Below are 21,880 nucleotides of genomic sequence, written 5' to 3' on the forward strand. Positions count from 1 at the left end.
GCCATTTGTTAACTCTAGAGAAGGTGTAGAAAAAATTATTTCTTCCAACAGTGAAATTACCAGCACAGAGGAGGAAGGCAGCCCCTTCTCCACCCCAATTTTCTGCTGCTGCTTCCAACGGCCAGGGTTCTTCTGCAGCTCTGATGGTTTCCTCCAGCCCGAACAACCTGCAGGCCTTCTTGTGCCTACCCCGTCCAGTCAGAGGACTTCAGAAGGATTTCAAATATTTGCTAAAGAAAAGTCAGCTCTAAAGCATCTTTCAGCTGGAGCCTGGTTCAGCTCAGCACAGTCCTCGCTTTTGCTCTTCAGCCTGTAGCAGCCCTTCTCCTGGAAGGCTGCTCAGAGCAGCCCTGGGAGAAGGTCAAACAGCGAAGCAGCTGTGACATCTAGTGGTACTCGTGGCTATTTCAGCACAGAGAAAAATACTCTCTGTAAATATGACAATACTTATATATGACCATCATGCCTTCATGACCTACCTGCAATTTTCCTCTATGATGGAACCACAGGAAAAATGAAAATAATTTTAGTGAAGCAGAGACTGCACTTTGCATGGAGGAGTAGGGCTCTTCAGCCATCCACTGCTTTTTGCTGCTGCAGCTGGTTTTGAAAGGTTTCCCAGAAGATGAAACTGGAAGAAACTGCTGTAAAGGAGAGATGTGAGTGTCATTCTGTGGGTCTTCACCACCGCCAAGGCAAAATTAGGAACGAATAGGAAAATATATATTAAACAATGTTGAGTATGTGAGAATAAGCACATTTAAAGAAAGCTGGTTTTCAGTGTGTTTGATGTAACAGGTGGAGATCTGACTGCAGCTTTTAAGGATTTGGAGCCAGAGGACTCTCAAGAGGCTACAAGGTCTGAAGTACTGCCATGGGAGTAACTTCAGTGCTGGTGCTCTGCATTTAACCGTAAGGATGTGAAATGCAGATCAGACTCTGCATTTAGTTTAGATATGTTTCCTAGAAATTCATTTTCAAGAACTGATCCTTAAGCAAAGCGTTTTGGTGGAACATTAACTTGGTCCTGCAGAACTCTGCACATTGCTGAGGTAGCAAGATCAGAGCAAAAGAAAAACCTCAGGGAAAAATCTTCACTTTACAAAGCACTTTTAAAGTTGTAATTTTTTTTAGTAGTATTTTGGAAGTAGAAAGATGACTGCAGCACAAAAACCCTCCAACTTGCACAAAATACTTTTTTATTTAGGTGAAAGACAAATTCTTCCATGGGATAAACCTGAATTTATATTTTATTCTGGGGTTGTTAAGCCTCCAGGAAAAAAAGTGTGGACAGAACTTCGACTCTCCATCAACCTTACAAAGCCTGACAAGAAAAACAATTTTAATATGAAAAAGCTCAACAGATGCATTTATGCCATTGCTTTAGCCAACACTGAGATTTCCAGACTATGCAGGTGACTTGTCTCGCTATTGCAAATGATCTGATCACATCCAGAAAAGGATAGTAAGAAGGTATAGTTTGGCAGCCCATCACTTCTTAAGGCTTCAATGTATATTCAGAATAAAATAAGAATTTCAGCTGAGCTTTGCTTTGTGCTTTCATGCTGAAAATGTGTCCCCTGGGGGAAAGTTATAGATCCTTGAAACCCCATGAGACTGATTGAAAGAAAGGTCTATCAGCTGGGGCTACTCAAAGCTCCCAGATCCTGCTTGAGGACTACGCAGCCCAGCCAAAGTCATCCTCCAGAGGTTGTCCTAGCGATTTCCCCATGGATTTGTACAAATCAATGATTGTGTGAGTGTACGAGCATACTTGTGTTAAGAAAGATCTTGACCCATGGAGATTTCAAACTCAGAGATCCTTAGTTCTGCAGCCCATGTTATGCTATTGCTGGTTGGGGATTGCCATGAAAATGCCTGTGTGTAGATGGGAGCAAGTCAAAATAAATGCCAAACCATTCAAAATAAATCCCAAACCATCTAGTAGTATGGTTTTCCTATTTGTTGTGTTTTCATTTTGATCAAATCCAGAGCAAGTTTAAGGTGAGAAGGAGCAGAAAAACCTCATTCTTTTTTATTGAAAGCAGAGGGGAAAGAGCTCTTCCTTTTTCTGGTTCAAGGAACGTGCATCCCATTTTGCTCCTTCTTCTTCCTAGATGGCCAAAGCTCCACATGCTGTATCTTGCTCCAGCACCAGGAGAACTCCATGCAAGATTGTGGAGAACAGAATTTGCCCCAAAGTTCTGTTTTTCTTTTGTGAACATCCAATCTTTCAGATCTGCTCCATTCCTTATGACCAGGAGGTCTGGAAGAGCTGGCTCCCTGGGTGGTGCAAGTGAACATTTCCCAGCACTGCGGGGCAGCTCTGGGCTCAATACCTGTGATTTTAATAAATCGTTGTGCTTGGCTGGCCCATCTCCGACAGCAGGAAGGCAGAGGGATGTGTATGGCTGCTCTGACTGCAGCCCAGTGAGCTGCCACAAAAGCCCATCAAATGTCAAGGTTTTCTTAAGAGCTGGAGGTGCTGAAGCATCTCTGGCAAAATTTCCTGAATAAAATGAGTAAGCTCAGATAAACCCCTGATACGGGACAGAGTAAGACTTCAAATCACAGAGCAAAGGGAAAAAAATATTTATAGGAAAACCAGCTGATGACCAAAGGTCTTCAGCAGCATCTGCCTTCCTGAAGAAGTGCAAACTTGAAATGGTCAGTCCAGGGCTGGCAGGCTGTGGGGACTGGTTGGGTGTCCTGTCCTTGGGGACTGCCCCCTTCTGATGTCGATGTTGTGACCCCGATTGGTGCCAACGTGAAATCTGAGCCCTGTTTGTGAAGCAGCACAGGAACAGCAGGCTCTTCGGAAACACCAAGCCATGCTTAGGAAAGAGGGGGGTAGTGCTGGTGTGCAGGTGAATTCTCATTTGGCACTGCTGAAAATAGTAATCATAGCAGTAGCAATACGACCGAAGTTTGGGTGATGTTTCAGGAGCAGAGAACTAAACATAAAATTTTCAAAACAGTATGTGAATTGCAGAAAAATGGAGTAAGTGAGACAACACCAGCAACCCCTGCCTCTTCCTCCTTGCCATAAACCCGATGGTTTTCTCTCTGCTATCTGGAGCCACATCAGAAGTCCCAGTAAGTCCATTTCTACCTAATTCCTTAGCAGATGCTCTCAGCCATAGCTCTGTTACTGCAGCATTACAGGCTGCAGGGATAAAGACTCAGTGGCTTAAAGCACAAGCGTGGCTAATCCTTGCAGAGGAATCCTCACCTCTGATTTTCTGTGCTTTTCACAGAGAAGGAGAGTGGTAGACCTGGTGACTCTCCCAGGGCAGAGATGCTGACTTTATTTATTTATTTATTTATTTATTTATTTATTTTGCAACCTGTAAATTTTAGTAAAAATAATCCACAGGTGAGCCTGTTTTAGGTCAGCATCCCTAGCTGCTGGAGGCTGGGTACAGGTAAGGCCAGGGCTGGTCTTCACGCTTTGGTCCCTCAATCCAAGGAAGATGAGAGGAATGACCCATTTCTTTGCACATTCTTAACTTCCAGCGATAGGAGGTGATGCTGCTGCTAAATCTACAAGATGCACGAGGATTTCAAGCAGTGGGGCTATTTTGGAGAGTTAGGAATGGGAGCCAGTGACCAAACATCAGCTGGTGCAAGGAGTGTTGGTCTGGTGTCACCACTGATGTGAGTAAAGGTTAAACCAAACGGACATTGCTAAGCCAGCTTGTCCCTGCTTTAGCAATTCCCAAAATAAAGGCTCAAAGGGTGGCCTTCTTGCTAAACCTTTCCTGCTAGAACCTGCTTTTGTCAAAGAAATGCTGATCACAGGGGGGGTGGCAGGTCTGCATAGGAAGGAGCTGTGTGATGGGAAGAGCAGAGAGGAAGGGGAACCTTTTAACCCAGGCCAGCACTTGCAGACAAAGCTGATTCTGAGTAGAAAGCCAATGGTATATTTTATGACATGAAGTATTTGCCCATAAAGGCCATTTTCTGGCTTTACTGACTGTATTATTTGTATGGCTGCTAGGCTGCATTCAACTTTTTTGATATATCTGAGTTTAATATACGGATCGAGTGTGTGACCACATCTCAAAGGATTTGTGCCCGGGGTTAAGGTCACCACAAAATTTGTGGTGTAAGGGGCTGCAGTCCTAGAGCATCTGGGTGGACAGCGATGGAACAGGTTTCATGCTGGCACCAAAACATTGATGCAACCTTGACTAGAGCCCCAAACGGACCCTTATCTCAGAGGTAAGTGCTGGCAAAATATACTGACTTAATGGCATATTTTGCTGGGATCAAAATGCTTTCGGGTGGGTGGGAGTCAGGTTCAGCCTCACACACCTTCTGCTGACCTGTCCACCACACGCTGACTCCATGTGGGTGGGTTTCTGAGCTCTTGTCACAACCAGCAGAGACCTTCTAGCTTGACAAGGGCACATTTCATCCCTCTCCTTGAAGCAGATGCTTATAGACATCTCATGAACTGCAGTTTGTCCATGCTGACCAACAAGGTCTCCTCTGGCACAACGAGACCTGGGACAGCACACACGTATTCACCTGCCACACAGGACCTGAATTTCCTCCTTAGCTGCATACCATTCTGGCAGCAAAGGCTCACATTAGGTACCTAAATATAGGTGTCTGATGACATGTAGGATGCATTATGGTTTCTGTGACATCTGTAGAGGACTGGCTAATTGGATACAGGACTGAAAAGAAACCCAGGCGTTTCTGGAGAGGCAGGAAGAAGCTGGATTGGGTGCTGCAGGGCAGCTCAAGCTGCACTAGATGCCAGCCCACAAGCAGTTTAGACATCTCCTGAAACCCAGAAAAGGAGATACATGGATCCATGCATGGAAATGTGCATATGGGAAAGGGACTGCTTTGTGTATTAAGGGGCGAGTTACCTCTGCGGATGGAGAAGGCTAAGCCTGGCAGGCAGTTGCTGTATCGAGGCTTCATGGAGAAAAAAGACACGGGGGTTTGGTGCAGGTGACAATTAGATCTAGGTGCCAGAGCCTGGAGCACAGTCTGTGTTCATTGTGTGGAATAACATCAGGTCTAGGGCCTGGGGTGTAAACAGGGCACCCTGAAAACAAAACAAAACAAAAAAAAACACAAAACATATGTGGTTTTGCTGCTCTTAGTGTTGGTAAATCCAGATATTTAAGGGGTTGATGTTTTATTTGCATTGGACATTTTTAGCTGCTGATGCAAGCAAACAAAGCATTAGCATTGTCTTTTCTTAGAGAGAAGAAATCAAGGCTGGGAGAGGTTGAGTAGTTTCCGTGATGGTCCCAAGGAAGCATGCAGACCACTAGCACCACAGCCAGGGCCCTCAACTGCCCAGCCACGATGTAAAGGAAGGAATGAAAACAATTTTAATAATAAGTTTTAAGGGAGTACCAAAACCGGTTGAATTTGTTCACACAGTGAAACTCATTTTCATCTGAAGATCTAGGAATGGGAAAAGGTTAGCAGACACTGTGTTTTTATCTTAGGCTACTGCTGGAGCTCCCATGTGGGTAAACATTAACATGATCCTTATGATCCTTTTTTTTTTTTTTTTGCGATCTGAAAGTCTGGTCCTCTGCAGATGGATATGTGGCAGAACACCCTGTGTTTAGGATCATGAAGAAGTGCTTTCAAACAAAGTTAACTCCCAACTCCGAGTAAGACAGCAAGAAAAATGTTTTCTAGGATTCAGTCCCTGGGTGTGTGATTTTCACAAGGTTCAGCTCCAAGATCCGTGTTGCTCTTATAATGAAGTTGCTCATTTCATAATACATTAGGGAGAGACCCCACCGCCTGCCTGACATTTGATCTTTCTACAGTGCCTGAAAAGCATTGTTTGTAGATTAAATCCCACAGCTGTTTTTAATCCTTTGGCTACCCCCCTCTGAGCTAAAACTCACTCTGTCCTGAACTGTGTAAGGGAGCACCAGTCATTGCCACCCGAGTGTTGCTAATTGCTGTATTGTTTCTCCCTTGGCTGAATGGTTTCTTTCTATGTAGTTGATTAAATTAACTAAATTAATATTAGTGGGACAGAGTGTGCTCTGATGGGAACAAACCCACTTCCAAGAGCTTCTGGCCAATTATATATTGTACAGCTGGATTGAGTACCCTGAAACTTTACTGTTGGAGTGGTAATGACTTTTTGATTATACATGAATATTAATACTTAAAAGACGCTACATGCATTCAGGTTTTGACTAAAGAGATGTTTATGCTCCTCAGGTTTGGAAAACAAAACAAAACAAACCCACACTACCCTTCACTTTCTACAGTCCCACTAAAACTGTGCAAAAGTTGCAGTGTTCAGATTTTTGACTTCATGCCTGAGTTATTTTAAATTGGTGTCCAATAGACTTGTGATGCTATGTATCTCAGCATAACAGAGAGAAAGAATAACCCACTGTATAACTTATTTGGGGTTAAAACTTCATGTCCCCCTGTTGACCGGCCAGGGACTCTTCTCTGACCCTTGGGACAGGCCTGCCTGTGACCTGCCTCAGCAAGCCCAGGGGGATGGCTTAGAAATAGTTGGGGTTCTGCTTGTTCCATTTGCCTTTCTGCTCTCCAGTCTCACTCATTTCTGTTGTATGCAATTCAGAACAACTTCTCTCTCCCTCCTGAAGACACAATTTTTAGTGGTGAGGCACTGAACAGGCTGCCCAGAGGAGCTGTGGCTGCCCCATCCCTGGAAGTGCTCAAGGCCAGGCTGGATGGGGCTTTGAGCAACCTGGGCTGCCGAGAGGTGTCCCTGCCTGTGGTAAGGGGTTGGACTGGCTGTGCTTTAGGGTTCCTTCCGACCCAAATCCTTCTGTGATTGTATTTACTGAATTACCAATTTACTGAAAATTTCCTTGGTGCGGTCGGGACGTGAGCTCTGCCGCATTCCTACACATTTAGCCCTGAAAATCAGTAACATATGAGGTCTGTTATGTAGAGAGGAACATTTTATTAATTCACCAACGAAGATGTACGTGTCTTATGTTGTTTACTGAAGCATTTCCCTGAAAAATATTACTTATTTTTGCACTGGTGGCTACAGACACGACAAAAGAGTAACCCCTGCGTAGGCAGCGTGCCTTTCTCCCCAGCTGCTGATCTAGCCGTGTACCGGGACATCTTCTAATGCCCACCTGCAGACACCCATCAGAACTCATTTTTTTGGGCTGAATGTATCACAATTTAGGAGCTAAAAAGTAGCGTAGAAAGACTACGAGGAGCCTGACAGACTACAACCCCCACAACCCCCCGCGCGCCGCCGGGGCGGGCAGTGCTGAGGCGGCGAGCGGGGCCTGCGGGCCGGGTGTCCTTGTGAGGGGACGATGGCTCACTGCCACACCGCCCGGCTCCTCGGCCGCTTCCTCCGCCGTGAGTACCGCTCCCCCGGGACCCCACAACCCTCCCCTGAGGTGCTCCGGGTCCCTCCCGGTTCCTGGGAGCCGCTCTCAGCCGCCGAGGCCTGCTCCCCCCCCCCCGGGCTAGGCCGCGGGGATGCGGGGGGGTGGGCACGGGAATGGGGTTTGGGGGTGAGGGGGGGTTTTGGGGGGCCGTTGAGGGGTGAGGGGGATCCTTGGGGATGAAGGGTGTGCCCTTTGGGGGGGTGTTGGACGCTGGGTGGGGAGCCAGGGAGGTTTCATCTCTGGTAATGTGCAGAGCTCCTCGAAAAAGGTGGTGGTGGGGTTGGGTCAGGTCACTTTGAGTGGTTCTTTGGGTTAGAGGCCTCTCGAGGGCCCTGAGTTGTCCTGAGACTTCAGCACAACCTGATGAAGTTGTCTGTGTTGTCAGAAGTAACAGCGTTAGCCTTTAAGCACAGAGAACCCAAGCAACCTGCAGCTAAAATGTCAGCTCAAAAGCGTTCAGAGGGGTTGGTGCCATATAATAATATCACAGTAAATTAAATTAAGTGTTTTTCTTGGTGCTTATTTTGTGCAGTTAACGCTGTGTTCTCTAAAGGAATTGGTAAGGGTAGCCTAGGCACAAGAAGTTTTTCTTGGAATTTCAGCTGAGGAAATGGTGTGTTCATCAGGGATCTGACAGCTGACAGCAAGTGGGCAAAGTTAAACTTCATAAATTTCACTGGATCTCCGTGCAAGCAAAGCTTGTGCTTCCTATGGTAACATGCAGGTCAGGGACTCAGGACGTGATCCCATGACATTTTCAGCTGGTCCAAGTTGTTCCTGTGGCGCACCCACTGTCCCCCAGGCATCCCTTCCCACCTCTTGTCCCCTAAGAGCACGAGTAGGAAGGAAGCTGTACCCCTTCCTGAACTCCTTCCTGTGGGGCTTACTCTGCCGGGCAGCTCTTTGAGCTGGCTCCCCAGAGCAGGTTGGTGCTGGTGGAGATGACAATGTAGCACCTACACTTCAGGTTAATTTATGCTCCTAGCAAAAGTAATCTTGTGTGCAGTAAGAGATTAGGGAAGAGTGCTTAAGATTCTTTTGTGGGTTAAGGGGAAGAGGTGGACTCAGTGTTTCAGGAAGTGTTCTGCTTGCAGCAACAGTTCATAAACTCTTTTAAGAAAGTCCTGTAAGAAGGAATATTTCTTCATTTGAAACAGTTTTTGGTTTGAAACTCTTAAGGTTTGGGCAGTCTTTTAATTTATTAAGTTTGGACTTTGTTCATGCAACAGTCCCAGTAACAAATAATTAACATCTCCTCTTAGTGGCAATTTAAAGCAGTGACTTTCTAGTGTTTTCTGTTGCAAAAGAGCATCTGTTCTTGTTGGTACACTGCTGAAGCAAGCCTGCAGGGTGTGTATCGGTAAGTTTCAGTTCAGGAATTTGTGAAAACATGCTATGCAATATGTTAATGAGTAGTGAGGGCTTGCTCAAAGGTCAGCTCAAAGTGCTGCTCGCTTATGGACCAAGACTTAAGCTTATCTTAATTATCGCTGGAGAGTCAGGATTTTTGAAAGTTCTGGGCGAGCTGGAAGGCTTTGGAGAGCTCTTAGATTAAATAACCAAAGTAAATTTTGTGAATAATCCTGGCAAAGAAGTGCTGCAGAAATCACGATGCACACTGAAGAATTTCTTTGTTGCTTTTGTGCAAGCTCGCAGACCCTTAGCTGCAGGCTTAGTGGAGTGTACCTGGGAAAAAGTTTGTTGTCTTAGAAGAACTTGATCTGTGCAGAACACAGTGTGCCTATTTCCACATGGCCCTGCAGTTTCAACTTCATAAATTAGGAGAAGAAAGCTTTTCTTTCAGATGCCGTCATGTTTCCTGTGATGTCCGTGGCAGTAAGTGGGGATTTTTGCTTAGGGGAGAGAGAGGTGTTGAAAAGACTGAAATTTTTCTAATTGTCACTTATCCGTCAGCTTACTTTTGTGTAACATAGTTGTTGTTACATAGTCATTGCATCTCTCCTTTATAGACTGGTTAATTTACTTAATTCCTCAACTCCTATGCCATGTTTGCGGATTGTTTTTTCCTTAATTAATAGGAATTTGGCAAGGAAAGGGTGAGAGAAGAGAGGCTGGGTACCAATAGCTGGAAATCCTTCCCTGAGCTCATAATCCTCTTAAGACCAGGAGTAAGATATTTTGGCAATCCCTCAACAGCATGAAAACTTCTTTGTCACCGGGGATCATCTTCTACTAGTGCAACCGATACCTTTCAGGATGAATTTAGACAGGTTTGGGGAAGGATTGTCCAGGATACAACCACGTGTGTGAATGTGCACGTATGGCCTGATCGTGATCATCACAATTGAAGGAAGGACTGGGATGAGGAACTGTGTCAAATCTTCTTGTAATATCAAACTTTGAGTCAACAAAGTCTAATATTTGCTGTGGTACTTTGGCCTCCAGGCCACGCGTCTGTAGGCAAAGGGATGAGAAAGGAGATGGTCATAACGAGGCAAATTAAACAGCGTGTAAAATACTGGGAGGATTTCTTAGAAACAAACCGAGGGTTTGGAACTGGTGGAAAGTGAAGGGTGTGTGTGGGGGGGGGAAAAAAAAAAAGAAAAACAACTTTGAGCATTTTGCCTTGCAGTCTTTGTACTTGACTCCTCCCTGACTTTCCCTGCACTAAAGTTCATTTTCCCTGTTTGTTTTGGAGCCTGTGCATTTTCTAAGGCTTTCTTACCTTCCATAGGTAATAGGAAAAGGATTATCTTCCTTCATCTCCAGGCCCTTGGGGTATTTCAAGGAGCAGTGGAGGGACAATTTCATTTATTACCTGTCCATCTTCTGACAGTGGAGGTGTCTGCTCAGGGCCTTGCGGAAAGGAATCTCTGCTGCCTTACCTTGCTTTTATATTGTGCTCATTTTGTGAGCACCTTCAGGTGCTTCCTCCACGATAAGCGTGGGCAAGAAGGAAGCACTTTGACTTGGATTCCTGCCTGTAGCTCTAGGGAGTCTTGTGGGAGGTCCTGAAAATAACAAATCTTCAACTCTGTAAAGTTGAGGAAGAGATTTAGTACCTCCACTGTCAGCTGGCTTTCATCTGGGATAAGCTGTGCAAAGGTGGCTTGGGTTGTGCTGTTTAAGTAAGGTCAGGATTTGGACATCCTGCTGCAAGAGTGCCTGAAACCTGCAAAAAAAACAACAAACAACAGTATTTACATTTGATGTGTAACTTAAAATATTTTGCAAATGGGTTAATTTTCCTTTAAACATGTAAATTGGTGTTTGCACTCGATGGTAAGTAGGAGCGTGTTTTTCTAGAAAGGCTTTGGAGTTGTCAGGCATGAATTACTGCTGTGAGGTTTCTTTCAAGAAGTGAATGTAACCGTGTTTCCCTGCTACTTGAGCTGCAGTGAGCGCATTACAGGCCTTGGCTGAACACGGTTTTGTTAATGTTGGGCCTCTGATTTGACAAAATGCAGCGTTTCCACCATGCTTTTGATAAGATCTGCAAGTGCTAAGACTTGTCCTTGTGCTTTATGGCTTCGTGTGGAGCCAGCACCTTTGTAACTTGGCCTGTAAGTGAGAGCCGTGCATTAAAATAGCATCGGCAAGGAGTTTGGCTTTTCCTGGCTCATTGCTGAAGCTTTGTAAGCAGAAGAGCAAATTGTTTCTTGTCCTGCCCTCTGGAAGGCACATACATTTACACTAAGGCTTCTGGCTTTTGTCTAGTAAAAGCAATTGCCTGCAGGAGTTGGGAGTCACAGAACGGTTCGAGCTGGTGAATGAAGGTCCTAGCTGGAAACTGAGACTTTGATTCTATTTCTGACTTACCTGCTGTGAACTTAGGCGTGCCATTTCAATATTCCACCTGTTTCCTTCTCATCTTATATCTGTCTCAGCTATTTGAATTGCCATTAGCTGTTTAAATTGCCAGCTGTTTGCACCCGGGGCTTGCTGCTAGTGCCCCATATGTATAGCAAAACCTCATCTCCACCGATTCCTCTGCAGGTCCGACTGTGCTGATAGCCAGGGCCAAACCTTTCTGCTTCAGGCAAGGCTATGAAGAGAAATACAGAGCTGCATCGTGCCAGTTAAAAATAAATAAATAAATAAAATCTCATCCAAAGCCAGCCCAGAAAGTACAAGGTGATTTTTTTCATTTCTTCCAATATATATTGCTTCCCAGACACGTGCCAGGCTAAGCTGCCTCTCTGGAGACAGCCAGCTGCTCTGCTCTAGCCAGGTTCTTCTGAAAAAAGCTGTATTTTTTTTTTTTTCTGAATCAAGACTCTTCACTCATGTACAAAGTACATAAAGTTTTTAAGAGTAAATCCAGAAAAAGCTTGGCATTTAAGCTGTTTTTCAGTTATCAGTGCATGGGAATAAATATATCTTTTTTTTTTTTTTTTGGTACTTGATAGCTTATAAAAGGCACTAAAGATTCTTATCCTTGAAACATGTCTGTATAGTCTCCTGAAGACTGAGAATTGGCACACTTAAGGTTCTGAAAACATCTGTGTGAAAGGTTATAAATAGCTGAAAATAGGTACGGAATGGGCAGCAGAGCTGGGGCCATAGAATTGCTTTCATGGTATGGAGAAAGAAATGACTGTTTGTTTTTTTTTAATACTACAATCACTGAGTGTGTCCTGCTAACAGTCATCTCAAATTCTGTGCATCAACAGTTTATATTGAAGAATATTGTTTTTCTTTTTTCTTTTCCATCTTAGTACTTTTTGCTTCCTTTGTAAGAAACAAACAATAAAAAAACCAACTCCCTCCGGATCAGGCGTGCCTGAGCAAGTGTGTGGAACAATCCAAGGAGCCTGATTCAAAACCTCTGTATTTTCATTTTGACTTCACTTTTTATTTCTGCAAATCTGAAGTGGAAAAGTTTTCAAATAGCTAATAGGTGCATAGTACCATAATAGTGTCAGTGTTTGTATGAGGATTGCGCTCTTCCACATTCACTCTAGGCACAAAATGTGGTCTTTATCTAAAACTCTTGTAGGGAGTGAATCAGTTCAGATCTCCTCAAAACCCTGGCCATTGCAAAAGCTCATGGCAGTGAGAGCATCCTTTCTGTGCCTCTTTTTCCTCCTTAATCTCTTGAGTTTTCTTGCATTGGGACATTCTACACTTTTCTTCTTTAATCATTTGTTAATGCCCTGTTTTTCCCTCCAGCAGAGCAGCAGTCATTCTCCTTTTCTTCTTGAAACCAGCATTCACTGTGCCATTTCTCTACAGTTGTGTTACTTTTGTGTGTGAGTGGTGTTTACAAGACCAGAGTTGTGAGAACTAAATTGAAAACTGTTCCAGTGGAGTATCCAGAGATCCGTATTTCTTCAAGAGCCCACAAGCTGTGATGTACAAGTTCCCGTGGCTGGGCATCTGCTGGGGAAAGATCTCTTGCTGTGTGCCATGCTTGGAGTTAGGCCTGGAGGTCCTGGGGCTGTGTTGAGATCTCTTGGTGTCTGTAGGAGCTGTGCTATGTTTGCACAACATGTAGAGCCTCTGGGATATCAGGATCTTAGTTCTGCTTTGCCTCTTTGTAGCAGTTGTTAGGGGACAGAGACCTGTTCGTTCACAAATGAAAGCAGTGAAAGGTGTTTGTGATTTGTCTTGACCGGAGCTCTGATGTTCAGTACCCAACATCTGATTCCCAGCAAACTGAGCAGCCTTAGAGAGTGAACTACAGCTGTTTCCTATCTTAGAATGAAAGTTAGTAAATGCTTGCAGCTTTCAGGTCTGCTTTTAAAAACAGGAGCTACAGGATCAACACCTTTTCCTGTAAGCATAAATATACACGTACTGACTTGTTAGGACGTTTTTTAACTTAGAGCATAACAAAGCAGTTCATTAACGATTTGTTCTCTCCTTGCTTTCTTCCTCTAGTGCACCAGAATGGAGTACGACACTGCTCCTACTCAGCGTCAAGGAAAAATCTGTACATTAACAAAAATACAAAGGTTATCTGCCAGGGTTTTACAGGCAAACAGGTATGTATATGAACTGTTTCTTCTGTTACCCTTTCAGTGCAGAACATTGATTGGCCGTAAAACATAGTAACATATAAAAGAGATGATGTGCTGGCCTTGTCTGTGTTGTTAGGAAACGGGACTTTGTGATCAAGGAGATCCTTTCAGCTCTTTGGTTTTCCATTCTTCTGTCCAAATACCATTTCCCTTAAATTCGTTAAACTAGATTTTTTTCCACTACTATACAAGCTTAAAACTTTTTTTTTTTGAGTTGTCATCATGATGACTTGATTTTTGTGGTTGGCTTTGGTCTTAAGCCTTAAGCTGCACAGAACTGAAAGGGTTTCTTTGTAGAGAAAGCAGAAAGAGACTAGCAAAAACCTACAAAAACCTTACAATTTTCAAAGTGCCTCTTTCACAAAAGCTTTTGAATATCAATGGCTATGAAAAAAAATGTTTTAATTTCAGGATATTTAGTATTTTTTTTCCACATTGATTCTTACACATTTGCAAGGGAAGAAGACTGCTTTTGCTAAATTTGTCAGCTAGTCAAGAACAAGAATGCTAGTTTCTTCTATTTGATTATTGTATTTGTCATCTGCCATAATTGATGTGGAAGATAAAATGTGGTTGCTATGTCTGCTGGTGTATTAGCAACACAGAACAAACCATTCTTTAGTGTGCAACCATAGTGCTCCAATTTAAAAGCAAAAAGCATGGCATGTGCAATAAATTAAGTGCAATGAATTGCTTTCAGAATTACAAATGTCATCAAAACTTCTTTTTGCTACATTAAATTTGTCTTTGTATGCATTTTAACTTTACTTATTCTTTCTCTCTCACAGGGCACCTTTCACAGCCAGCAGGCGTTGGAGTATGGCACCAATCTAGTTGGAGGAATTTCTCCAGGGAAAGGTGGAAAAACTCATCTGGGTCTGCCTGTGTTTAATTCTGTGAAGGAGGTAATTTGCAGTGATGACTGGAGGACCAGGTGGCTTAATCCAAGAGCTAATGCTGCTGAAGGCCTCCTTATTCCATTCCTCATACTGAAGAGACAAATATTTGAACTGTGGATGTCACTGTGGAATGAAATAGATGCCTTATAAAAGTGGCTTTCACTGTGGTCAAGCATGAGCTTGCCTTCCATTGGGAAGTTCAGAGTCCAGATGCTCAGTAACACAAATGACTTTATAGTATATATAAATATATATAAATGACTTCATAGTATGCATATGTTTTATGCCCATAACTAGTTTCTGATTCTGGTGCATATGATGGAATTGTAACAACTGTTATCAAAGGGTGTTTGTGGTGATATTTGTAGGGGATATCCTTTTCAGCCAGTCCTTAGGTCTCAGGTCACACTCTGTGCCTGTCTTCAGTGAATTTAATACTTGTGTTGATTATAGTAAATCAGTATTTATCTATTTACTTCATTAATGTTTGTGAGTAGACATATTTTAAATAATTAATTGTCAGATGCTCCCCTTGGGCCCACTGGATGCTTAATGCTTTTTTTTAAATCATCTTTCTAGGCCAAAGAACAAACTGGTGCTTCTGCCACTGTTATATATGTACCTCCTCCGTTTGCCGCTGCTGCAATCAATGAAGCAATCGATGCAGAAATGCCCTTAGTTGTTTGCATTACTGAAGGTATTCCCCAGCAGGACATGGTTCGGGTTAAACACAGACTGGTTCGGCAGGGTAAGACAAGACTCGTGGGCCCGAATTGTCCTGGTGTCATCAATGTAAGTGAATTCTGGATTTGCTCCAAAGCTGGACCATTTTTGGTGATGGGTTAAATGTTCCATCTCACTTCTCCCACTCTCTCTTTAGCCTGGAGAATGTAAAATTGGTATCATGCCTGGTCACATTCACAAGAAAGGAAGAATTGGTGAGTTTTTGAATATCTATGCATTATCTAAAAGTAAAGTTTGGTACTCTACTATTCATATTCACAAGGCTAGTCACATCCTACCCAGATCACACTTAACATTCTGTATAACAGCTTCTCTGTCCTTTAGTTTGTGAGTGATCTTAACCATTATCAATCCTGAACGACAAAGTCTGTCAGCCTGCCGTAGTAGGTGCTGAGTGCTGAAGGCAGAGGCAAAGCAGTTGAAAAAGATTAGTTAGGAAATGTGTTTCCATGATGCTCTTAATTTGACTGTACCTCCATTTTCTGTGGGGTTTGAGATGGCTCCCAAATACTAATCCTTCCAACAGCTTGGCTTCTGAGGACTTCTTTTCCAACCTTTATGATTCTGTCACTGGGATCCTACACCTAGCATGAGCTCAGTATCACCAGGAAAAGATTACAGATAAGTTCATAACATGTCAAGTTAGTTAGGCAATTATAACATGGTGAATGGAATTGGCAAACACACCTGCTTCTCAGACAGGGAAGCTGAAGTGAGAGGGGCAGTGACTTGTTCATAATCATATGGTAGCTGCACACCCTGTTGCATGCAAGTGTCATGTCCTGATTTCTGGTGGTTCTTGTCCTAAACTATAGAAATAATAACTAGATTATAGCTCCTGCATTACATTATTTGAAAAAAAAATATGTTCCAAAATATGCATTAATATAAATAGAGTTTCAGAAAGGTTATAAACAGCGTACACTGCCATTATCTGTCAATGGGGTAACTAGTTTAACTTGGACACAAAATCATAAAATCACAGAATGGTTTGGGTTAGAAGGGACCTTAAAGATCACCCAGTTCCAACGCCCTGCCATGGGCAGGGACGCTTCCCACTAGACCAGGCTGCCCAAAGCCCCATCCAGCCTGGCCTTGAGCACCTCCAGGGATGGGGTATCCACAGCTTCTCTGGGCAGCCTATGCCAGTGCCTCACCACCTGACGAGTAAAAAATTTCTAACTTACATCTAACCTAAATCTCCCCTCTTTTAGTTTAAAACCATGCCGCCTTGTTCTATCACTGCTCCTCCTGACAAAGAGTCCATCCCTAGCTTTCCTGCAGCCTTCTTTGGGTGCTGAAAGGCCACTGTAAGTTCTCCCTGGAGCCTTTTCTTCTCCAGGCTCAGCCTGTCTCTGTAGGAGAGGTGCTCTAGCCCTCTAATCATCTCTGTGGCCCTCCTCCTCTGCAGAAGGTACCCTTCACAGCATTATCAAAATTTTTTGGTGGAAAGTGTTTGCTGTGGGAAAAGCTGTTCAGTGTTCTCTAACATTACCTCGAGTTTCCTTCTGAATCAAAGTTCTGTTAAGGTTTTCTGTGTCTACTTGAAATATCTTACAGTCAGAAGACAGTAGAATCTGAATGCAAGGCACCAGAAGTGCAAAATAATATTTTAAATCCAGTTGCCCTAATAGAAATATTTTCAATGGTGATCTAAGAATCAGGAAGTAAAGATGTGAACTTTGCCACCCTCCCAGCTTCATTTACCACTATGACCTTTAGTGATATGCTCCCCAGCTTTCTCTTACTGTGAGACATCCAAGAACCATTTGACAATCTTGGGATGCAAGCTATAAAAATAGCTGCAATCTTAGGACCTCTGTCTGTAGCTTCTTTCATGAAATCTGAAACATAGTAAACAGGAAGCCTTTTGCAAATGTAGTGAGAAAAATAATTCTTTGCTAGTAGACATCTGCACTGTTCAGCAGTATAAACTGTAGATAAAACTAAGCTTGTTAGTCTAATGGTGCATTTTGTCCTCTGTTCATGCAATACACTAATTACATTGCTTGTTAAATGGCTTGAAATAGATGGAAGACAATATCTGTTTTTCCTGGAAAACTCCCCTCTTGGAGTGTTAACAAAAATCTTGACTTTGAAAAACGAACAAAAAAAATGGAATGATTTTGCCCCTGATCCAGGATTCAGCACAAAACTTCTGCTGTAGAAAATCTGCTTATGCCAGGCTAGGTTGTGGTCTCTTGTAATACTGGAATGTACTTGTTAAATATGTATTGCAGAGCAGTGTTGTAGCAATGGCTACCTTAATAGTGGTAACTTACATTACAAAGTGTATTTCCATTCTGGAGGGTCTTTCATGTGCCTGGCAATGCTGGAGATACAACTTGTACTGAATTATTTCATTAACTGTTCAGCTGCAATGCTGATTTGAGTTCAGTGCATAAGCTACTTGTATACAGGACAAGAAAGACGTTCTGTTCTGTTTTCAGTTTTCTCTCTTGGTAAAGCTGTAATGTGAGGAATGCTGTCTTGCCCAATAGAACTGGCTTGCTGGGCAAGCCTGTTCATCTGTTTACATCTGATATGGTTTAGTGGAGGGCTGTTAGCGTTAGGTTGGAGGTTGGACTCGATGACCTTGAGGTCTCTTCCAACCTAGAAAATTCTGTGATTCTGTGATTCTGTGATTAAGTTTTAAAAGTGCTAGCTAAGAAATTGTACAGATACAATTTTATCTAGAGTTTTCATCTTTTGGCAAGGATAGCTGGAAAACTTAACATCTCACATTCAGTTTATTTAAGGTGATTTTCATGAATGCAAGTACAGCTACCTCTAGTCACGTACTTAGCTATATTAGTGTTAAGTTTACCTCCATTTCTTCCCTAAAGGTATTGTGTCAAGATCTGGAACCCTGACCTATGAAGCTGTTCATCAGACAACACAAGTTGGATTGGGGCAGTCTTTCTGTGTCGGTAGGTTTCCTCAGAAGCAGCTTGCTGTATCTAGACTAATCTGCTTCTTCACAGGAACAATTCCCAATTAATTTCTTTTTTGCAAGCATAGAAATAGCTGAATCAGTTCTTGTTATACTGAGAAATTAGATCCCTAGCTGCTGTGAAGAATATCCCCCTTCTCTGATATCATTTCCTTGTCAGATTAATAACAGCCTAAGAAACAGTTTTGAGCAGAGAACTGCCAACACATGGATAATCACAGAAAGGTTTTGTTTGGAAGGGACCCTTATAAATCATCTAGTTCCAACCCCCCTGCCATGTGCAGGGACACCTCCCACTAGAACATGTTCTAAAATGTTTAGTATTAAAAAGGGTTAGGGCTTCCTTAAGCATTTACTTGGATATGTTAAGCAAGTTGGCTAACTCACTTTTTCTTAGAGCACAATTCTAGAGTTGGAGTCTTGCCCCTGCTGTACATTTTATAGAGCCTCTGTATAAGGTGTGCTGTTTGGTTATGGTTTGAAAGGTCATAGATGTTAACTTAGGATATCAAGCTTTCTGTAAAATAGTGGGGGAGACAGATTTGTAGCAGGAACCTGGCACTCTGAGAGCTGTCCCTCTTTTGAGCCTTTGGGAACAACTCTTCATGCTGAAATTTACTTTGAAACTATTAGTATGAATGTAATTTTATACTGAGTTACCTTAATGTGGTTTCATGTTTTTTTCAGGGATTGGAGGTGATCCCTTCAATGGAACTAATTTTATTGACTGCCTTGATGTCTTCCTGAAGGATCCTCGTACTGAGGGGATCATATTGATTGGGGAGATTGGAGGAAATGCTGAAGAAGATGCAGCAGCATTCTTGAAAGAAAATAATTCTGTAAGTCTTAAAGAGCTTGCTTCCAGATGCCTTGGGGGTTAGCCATCTTCTGCTATGTCAAGAAAGCTTGGTTCAATTTCTAACCTGTACTGACAAAAGAACAAAAAAGAAACAGTGATTGTACTCATATTAAAGAGAATGACTTATCATGATTGAAGCTTCTAATTTCAATTCTAACAGCAGAGCAGCGACAACTTCAGATTTTTAGTCCTGCAATGACATTTGTAGGGAACATTTTTTTGGTGATATACATAGTTCTGTAAAGAGATGTCTTAAAGTTCATGATTGCTTCTGGTTGACACAGTTAATCAGGAGGAGTTATCTTCAGACTAGTGGTTCCATGTTGTCTGAGGTTTCCAGCTCTTTGATAACTTTGCCTGCCTAGTTGATGCTTTTCTTTTCTTTAACCTGCCATGTAGAATTGCTTTTCATCTCACTCTCCCCCATGTAACTCTGTGTATTTTCTTTATCCACAGGGTCCAAATGCCAAGCCAGTAGTGTCGTTCATTGCTGGTCTGACCGCTCCTCCAGGCAGGCGGATGGGTCACGCTGGAGCAATCATTGCTGGTGGAAAGGGTGGAGCTAAAGAGAAGATAGCAGCTCTTCAGAGTGCTGGCGTTGTGGTCAGCATGTCCCCTGCTCAGCTAGGTAGCACCATCTACAAGGTTCGTTACTTGGAAACTGGTATATACACTTATCCAGAGCAGGAGTCTACTTTTGAGGGAATGGTAGTACATCTCTCACCCAAATATTCTGTTGCTCTAAGCCAGGTTAAACATACGAAGTCTAGTGACTGAACAAGCTGCAGTTATTGCTTAGATGATAGCGCAAGTAGCATGTGTAATACAACCTTATAGGAAAATAAACAGCAAAATATAGAAATGATTACACTTAGCTGTGTTTGCAACAACTGGTTGAATTGTGTTTTCTGGATGCTATCTGAGGAAGCAAAGAACCCAAGTTAATTTAAAATATTAAAACACTATTTGAAAGTACAGTATTTGAAGGAGGAAAGGCCTGGCTTATAGGCATGTCTCTTTTAAGTACTAATTTGGGATTATGGCTGAATGCATACAGCTGAGAAACTTCTGTATGAAACAGGATTATTGCTATTTTTCTTAATTCATCTCCAAAAAAGGCACTGTTTCATGCCTAGAGGAAATGCGTAATTCAACTGTGCTAGGTAGTTGTTTTTCCTGTGATGACTGCATAATAGCACCTTCACAGGCTGCTGTGGGAGTCTTCCCTTTTTTCTGTTGTGTTTTTTTCCTTTACTAAAAAGAAAAACTTTATTTATTTCCTGGCTCGAATTCTTTACTATAAGGGTTCTGCTGCGGTTTTCATGCAGAATTAGTGTTTTTCAGGCCTGTTTTCCTATGCCTTGACAGCATTGCAGTCTGAGTGCGGTGCACTGACCGCAATCTAAAGCTACTGGTTTTTCATAGCCAGTGAGTTAATGAGAGGTGGGAGAATACTTGCACACATTACACGCTTTTTAATTTCCTTTCTAATTCCAGTTTTTTAATTCCTAAAATTCAATTTGGTACAATAAATAGAAAGTAATTTAAAATACAGTATTAATAAAAACCTTTTTCTTTTTTTTTTTTCCTCCACCTGTAATGTCTGTGTGCTATTTGCAGGAGTTTGAGAAAAGGAAATTGCTGTAAGAGAAGACACTTCGGAACACCGTCTCTGAACCATCAGTGCAGCACCTGGCCTCTGCTTATCTTTTGTCTGCTAATCCTCAGTTGCCCAAACGACTGGCACTGGTTGTGGAATTTGACTTTGAAGCCATAAACCTCTTGGCTAAACCTGTTTTGATGTCTTCTTGGTTCAGACATGATCACCTTATTGTAAATCACAGCAAAATAAAAAATCTACTACTAAACCTGATACATCTTTTGAATTCCTGCAGCAGAACTGTTTCTTCAGTCATCATAAAGAAACCAATCAGCCTTGAAGGTCTGAATCTTTTGTAACTTAAGCACTGCCCATTTTAAGGTTAAGTCGCTTAAAGAGATGCTTTTAAGGATCAAGGCTCTGACATTAAGCACATTGCTCATATCATGTATCACACTTTATTTTTAAAATTCTTACTTGTTCGTTGCTGGCAAGTACATTTAAACAATAGGCCAAAGTTTCCGTCCATTAAACCAAAGCTGCTGGATCTGAAGGGGTTGCTTGTTGATCCACGTAGCTGGATATGCCTGAAGTCCAGACTTTCTTTTCAAGGCTGACCCATGCACAGTGTAGCCCTCTACTGATGAGGAATTCCTTTTGTTTTACAGAGAGGTGGGATTTTTGTTCACAAAAATGAGTCTAATTTCCCATGCAAATGTATACATGCAAAAGTGTAACTATGAAAATGATTTGCTCTTTGTCTTAAACTACTTTACTTTCCTCTTTAACCTGAACTAGGGTTGCATTGTTTGTGTGTTCTGAAATCCCAATATCATTGGGAGATAATGGATGAGAAATATTATTTTCTGGAAAAGAATGTAGTAAGTTATCTTACCTGTTAACCACTCCCAGCACTGTAATGGAAAGCCCTTTTTACTTTGGAAATAGCCCAAACACTGTGCCTATAAACGAATATTTATAAGTTTCATCAGGATGGAGTAAACCCAGGATTGCTTTCTTTATATAGAGGGCTGAAAATTCATGTAACCTGGCACTTGTCTAAAGCTAACCTTGTGTTCCATAAAGGTGCTGTTACCAAAACTCGTGTTGTTATTTGTTTAAAGCTGTTCTTAGTTTTTCTCACTTAAGCGCCTGGGCAATTCTGCTTTCTGATGCAAGCAGTGAACATTTATCTTGACGCTGACATTTACAGTTCCTAGACCTACGCCCTGAAGGAAGGAGTAAAAGGACAGGTCAAATGTCTGCTGCACCGAATGTGTATTAATGTGCTTCATATATGGTCAGATGGTACGGGACTTAGGACGCAGAGACAAGATGCTGTATTATTCGTGTTGGTGTGGTTTACTAAAACGAACCTGACATCGTGTCACTGGACAGCTGAAGGCAGCACTGAGTGGTAAATCATTTGGTAAAGTCTGTGACAACAGGT

General features: G+C 42.5%; 1 protein-coding gene across 1 annotated transcript; it reads left to right on the forward strand.

Moving 5' to 3' along the window:
- The first annotated feature begins 7,255 nt into the window (after positions 1-7,255).
- SUCLG1 (succinate-CoA ligase GDP/ADP-forming subunit alpha) lies at positions 7,256-21,531 on the forward strand. The gene is made up of 9 exons (XM_032186897.1): positions 7,256-7,359; positions 13,236-13,339; positions 14,164-14,280; positions 14,854-15,066; positions 15,155-15,212; positions 17,865-17,948; positions 18,659-18,810; positions 19,287-19,475; positions 20,451-21,531. Exons 1-9 carry the CDS (start codon positions 7,314-7,316, stop codon positions 20,475-20,477), a joined length of 990 nt encoding a protein of 329 aa, XP_032042788.1. The 5' UTR covers positions 7,256-7,313; the 3' UTR covers positions 20,478-21,531.
- Positions 21,532-21,880: the final 349 nt, after the last annotated feature.

The sequence above is a fragment of the Aythya fuligula genome, chromosome 4 (genome assembly GCF_009819795.1).
Source record: "Aythya fuligula isolate bAytFul2 chromosome 4, bAytFul2.pri, whole genome shotgun sequence".
Classification (NCBI taxonomy): Eukaryota; Metazoa; Chordata; class Aves; order Anseriformes; family Anatidae; genus Aythya; species Aythya fuligula.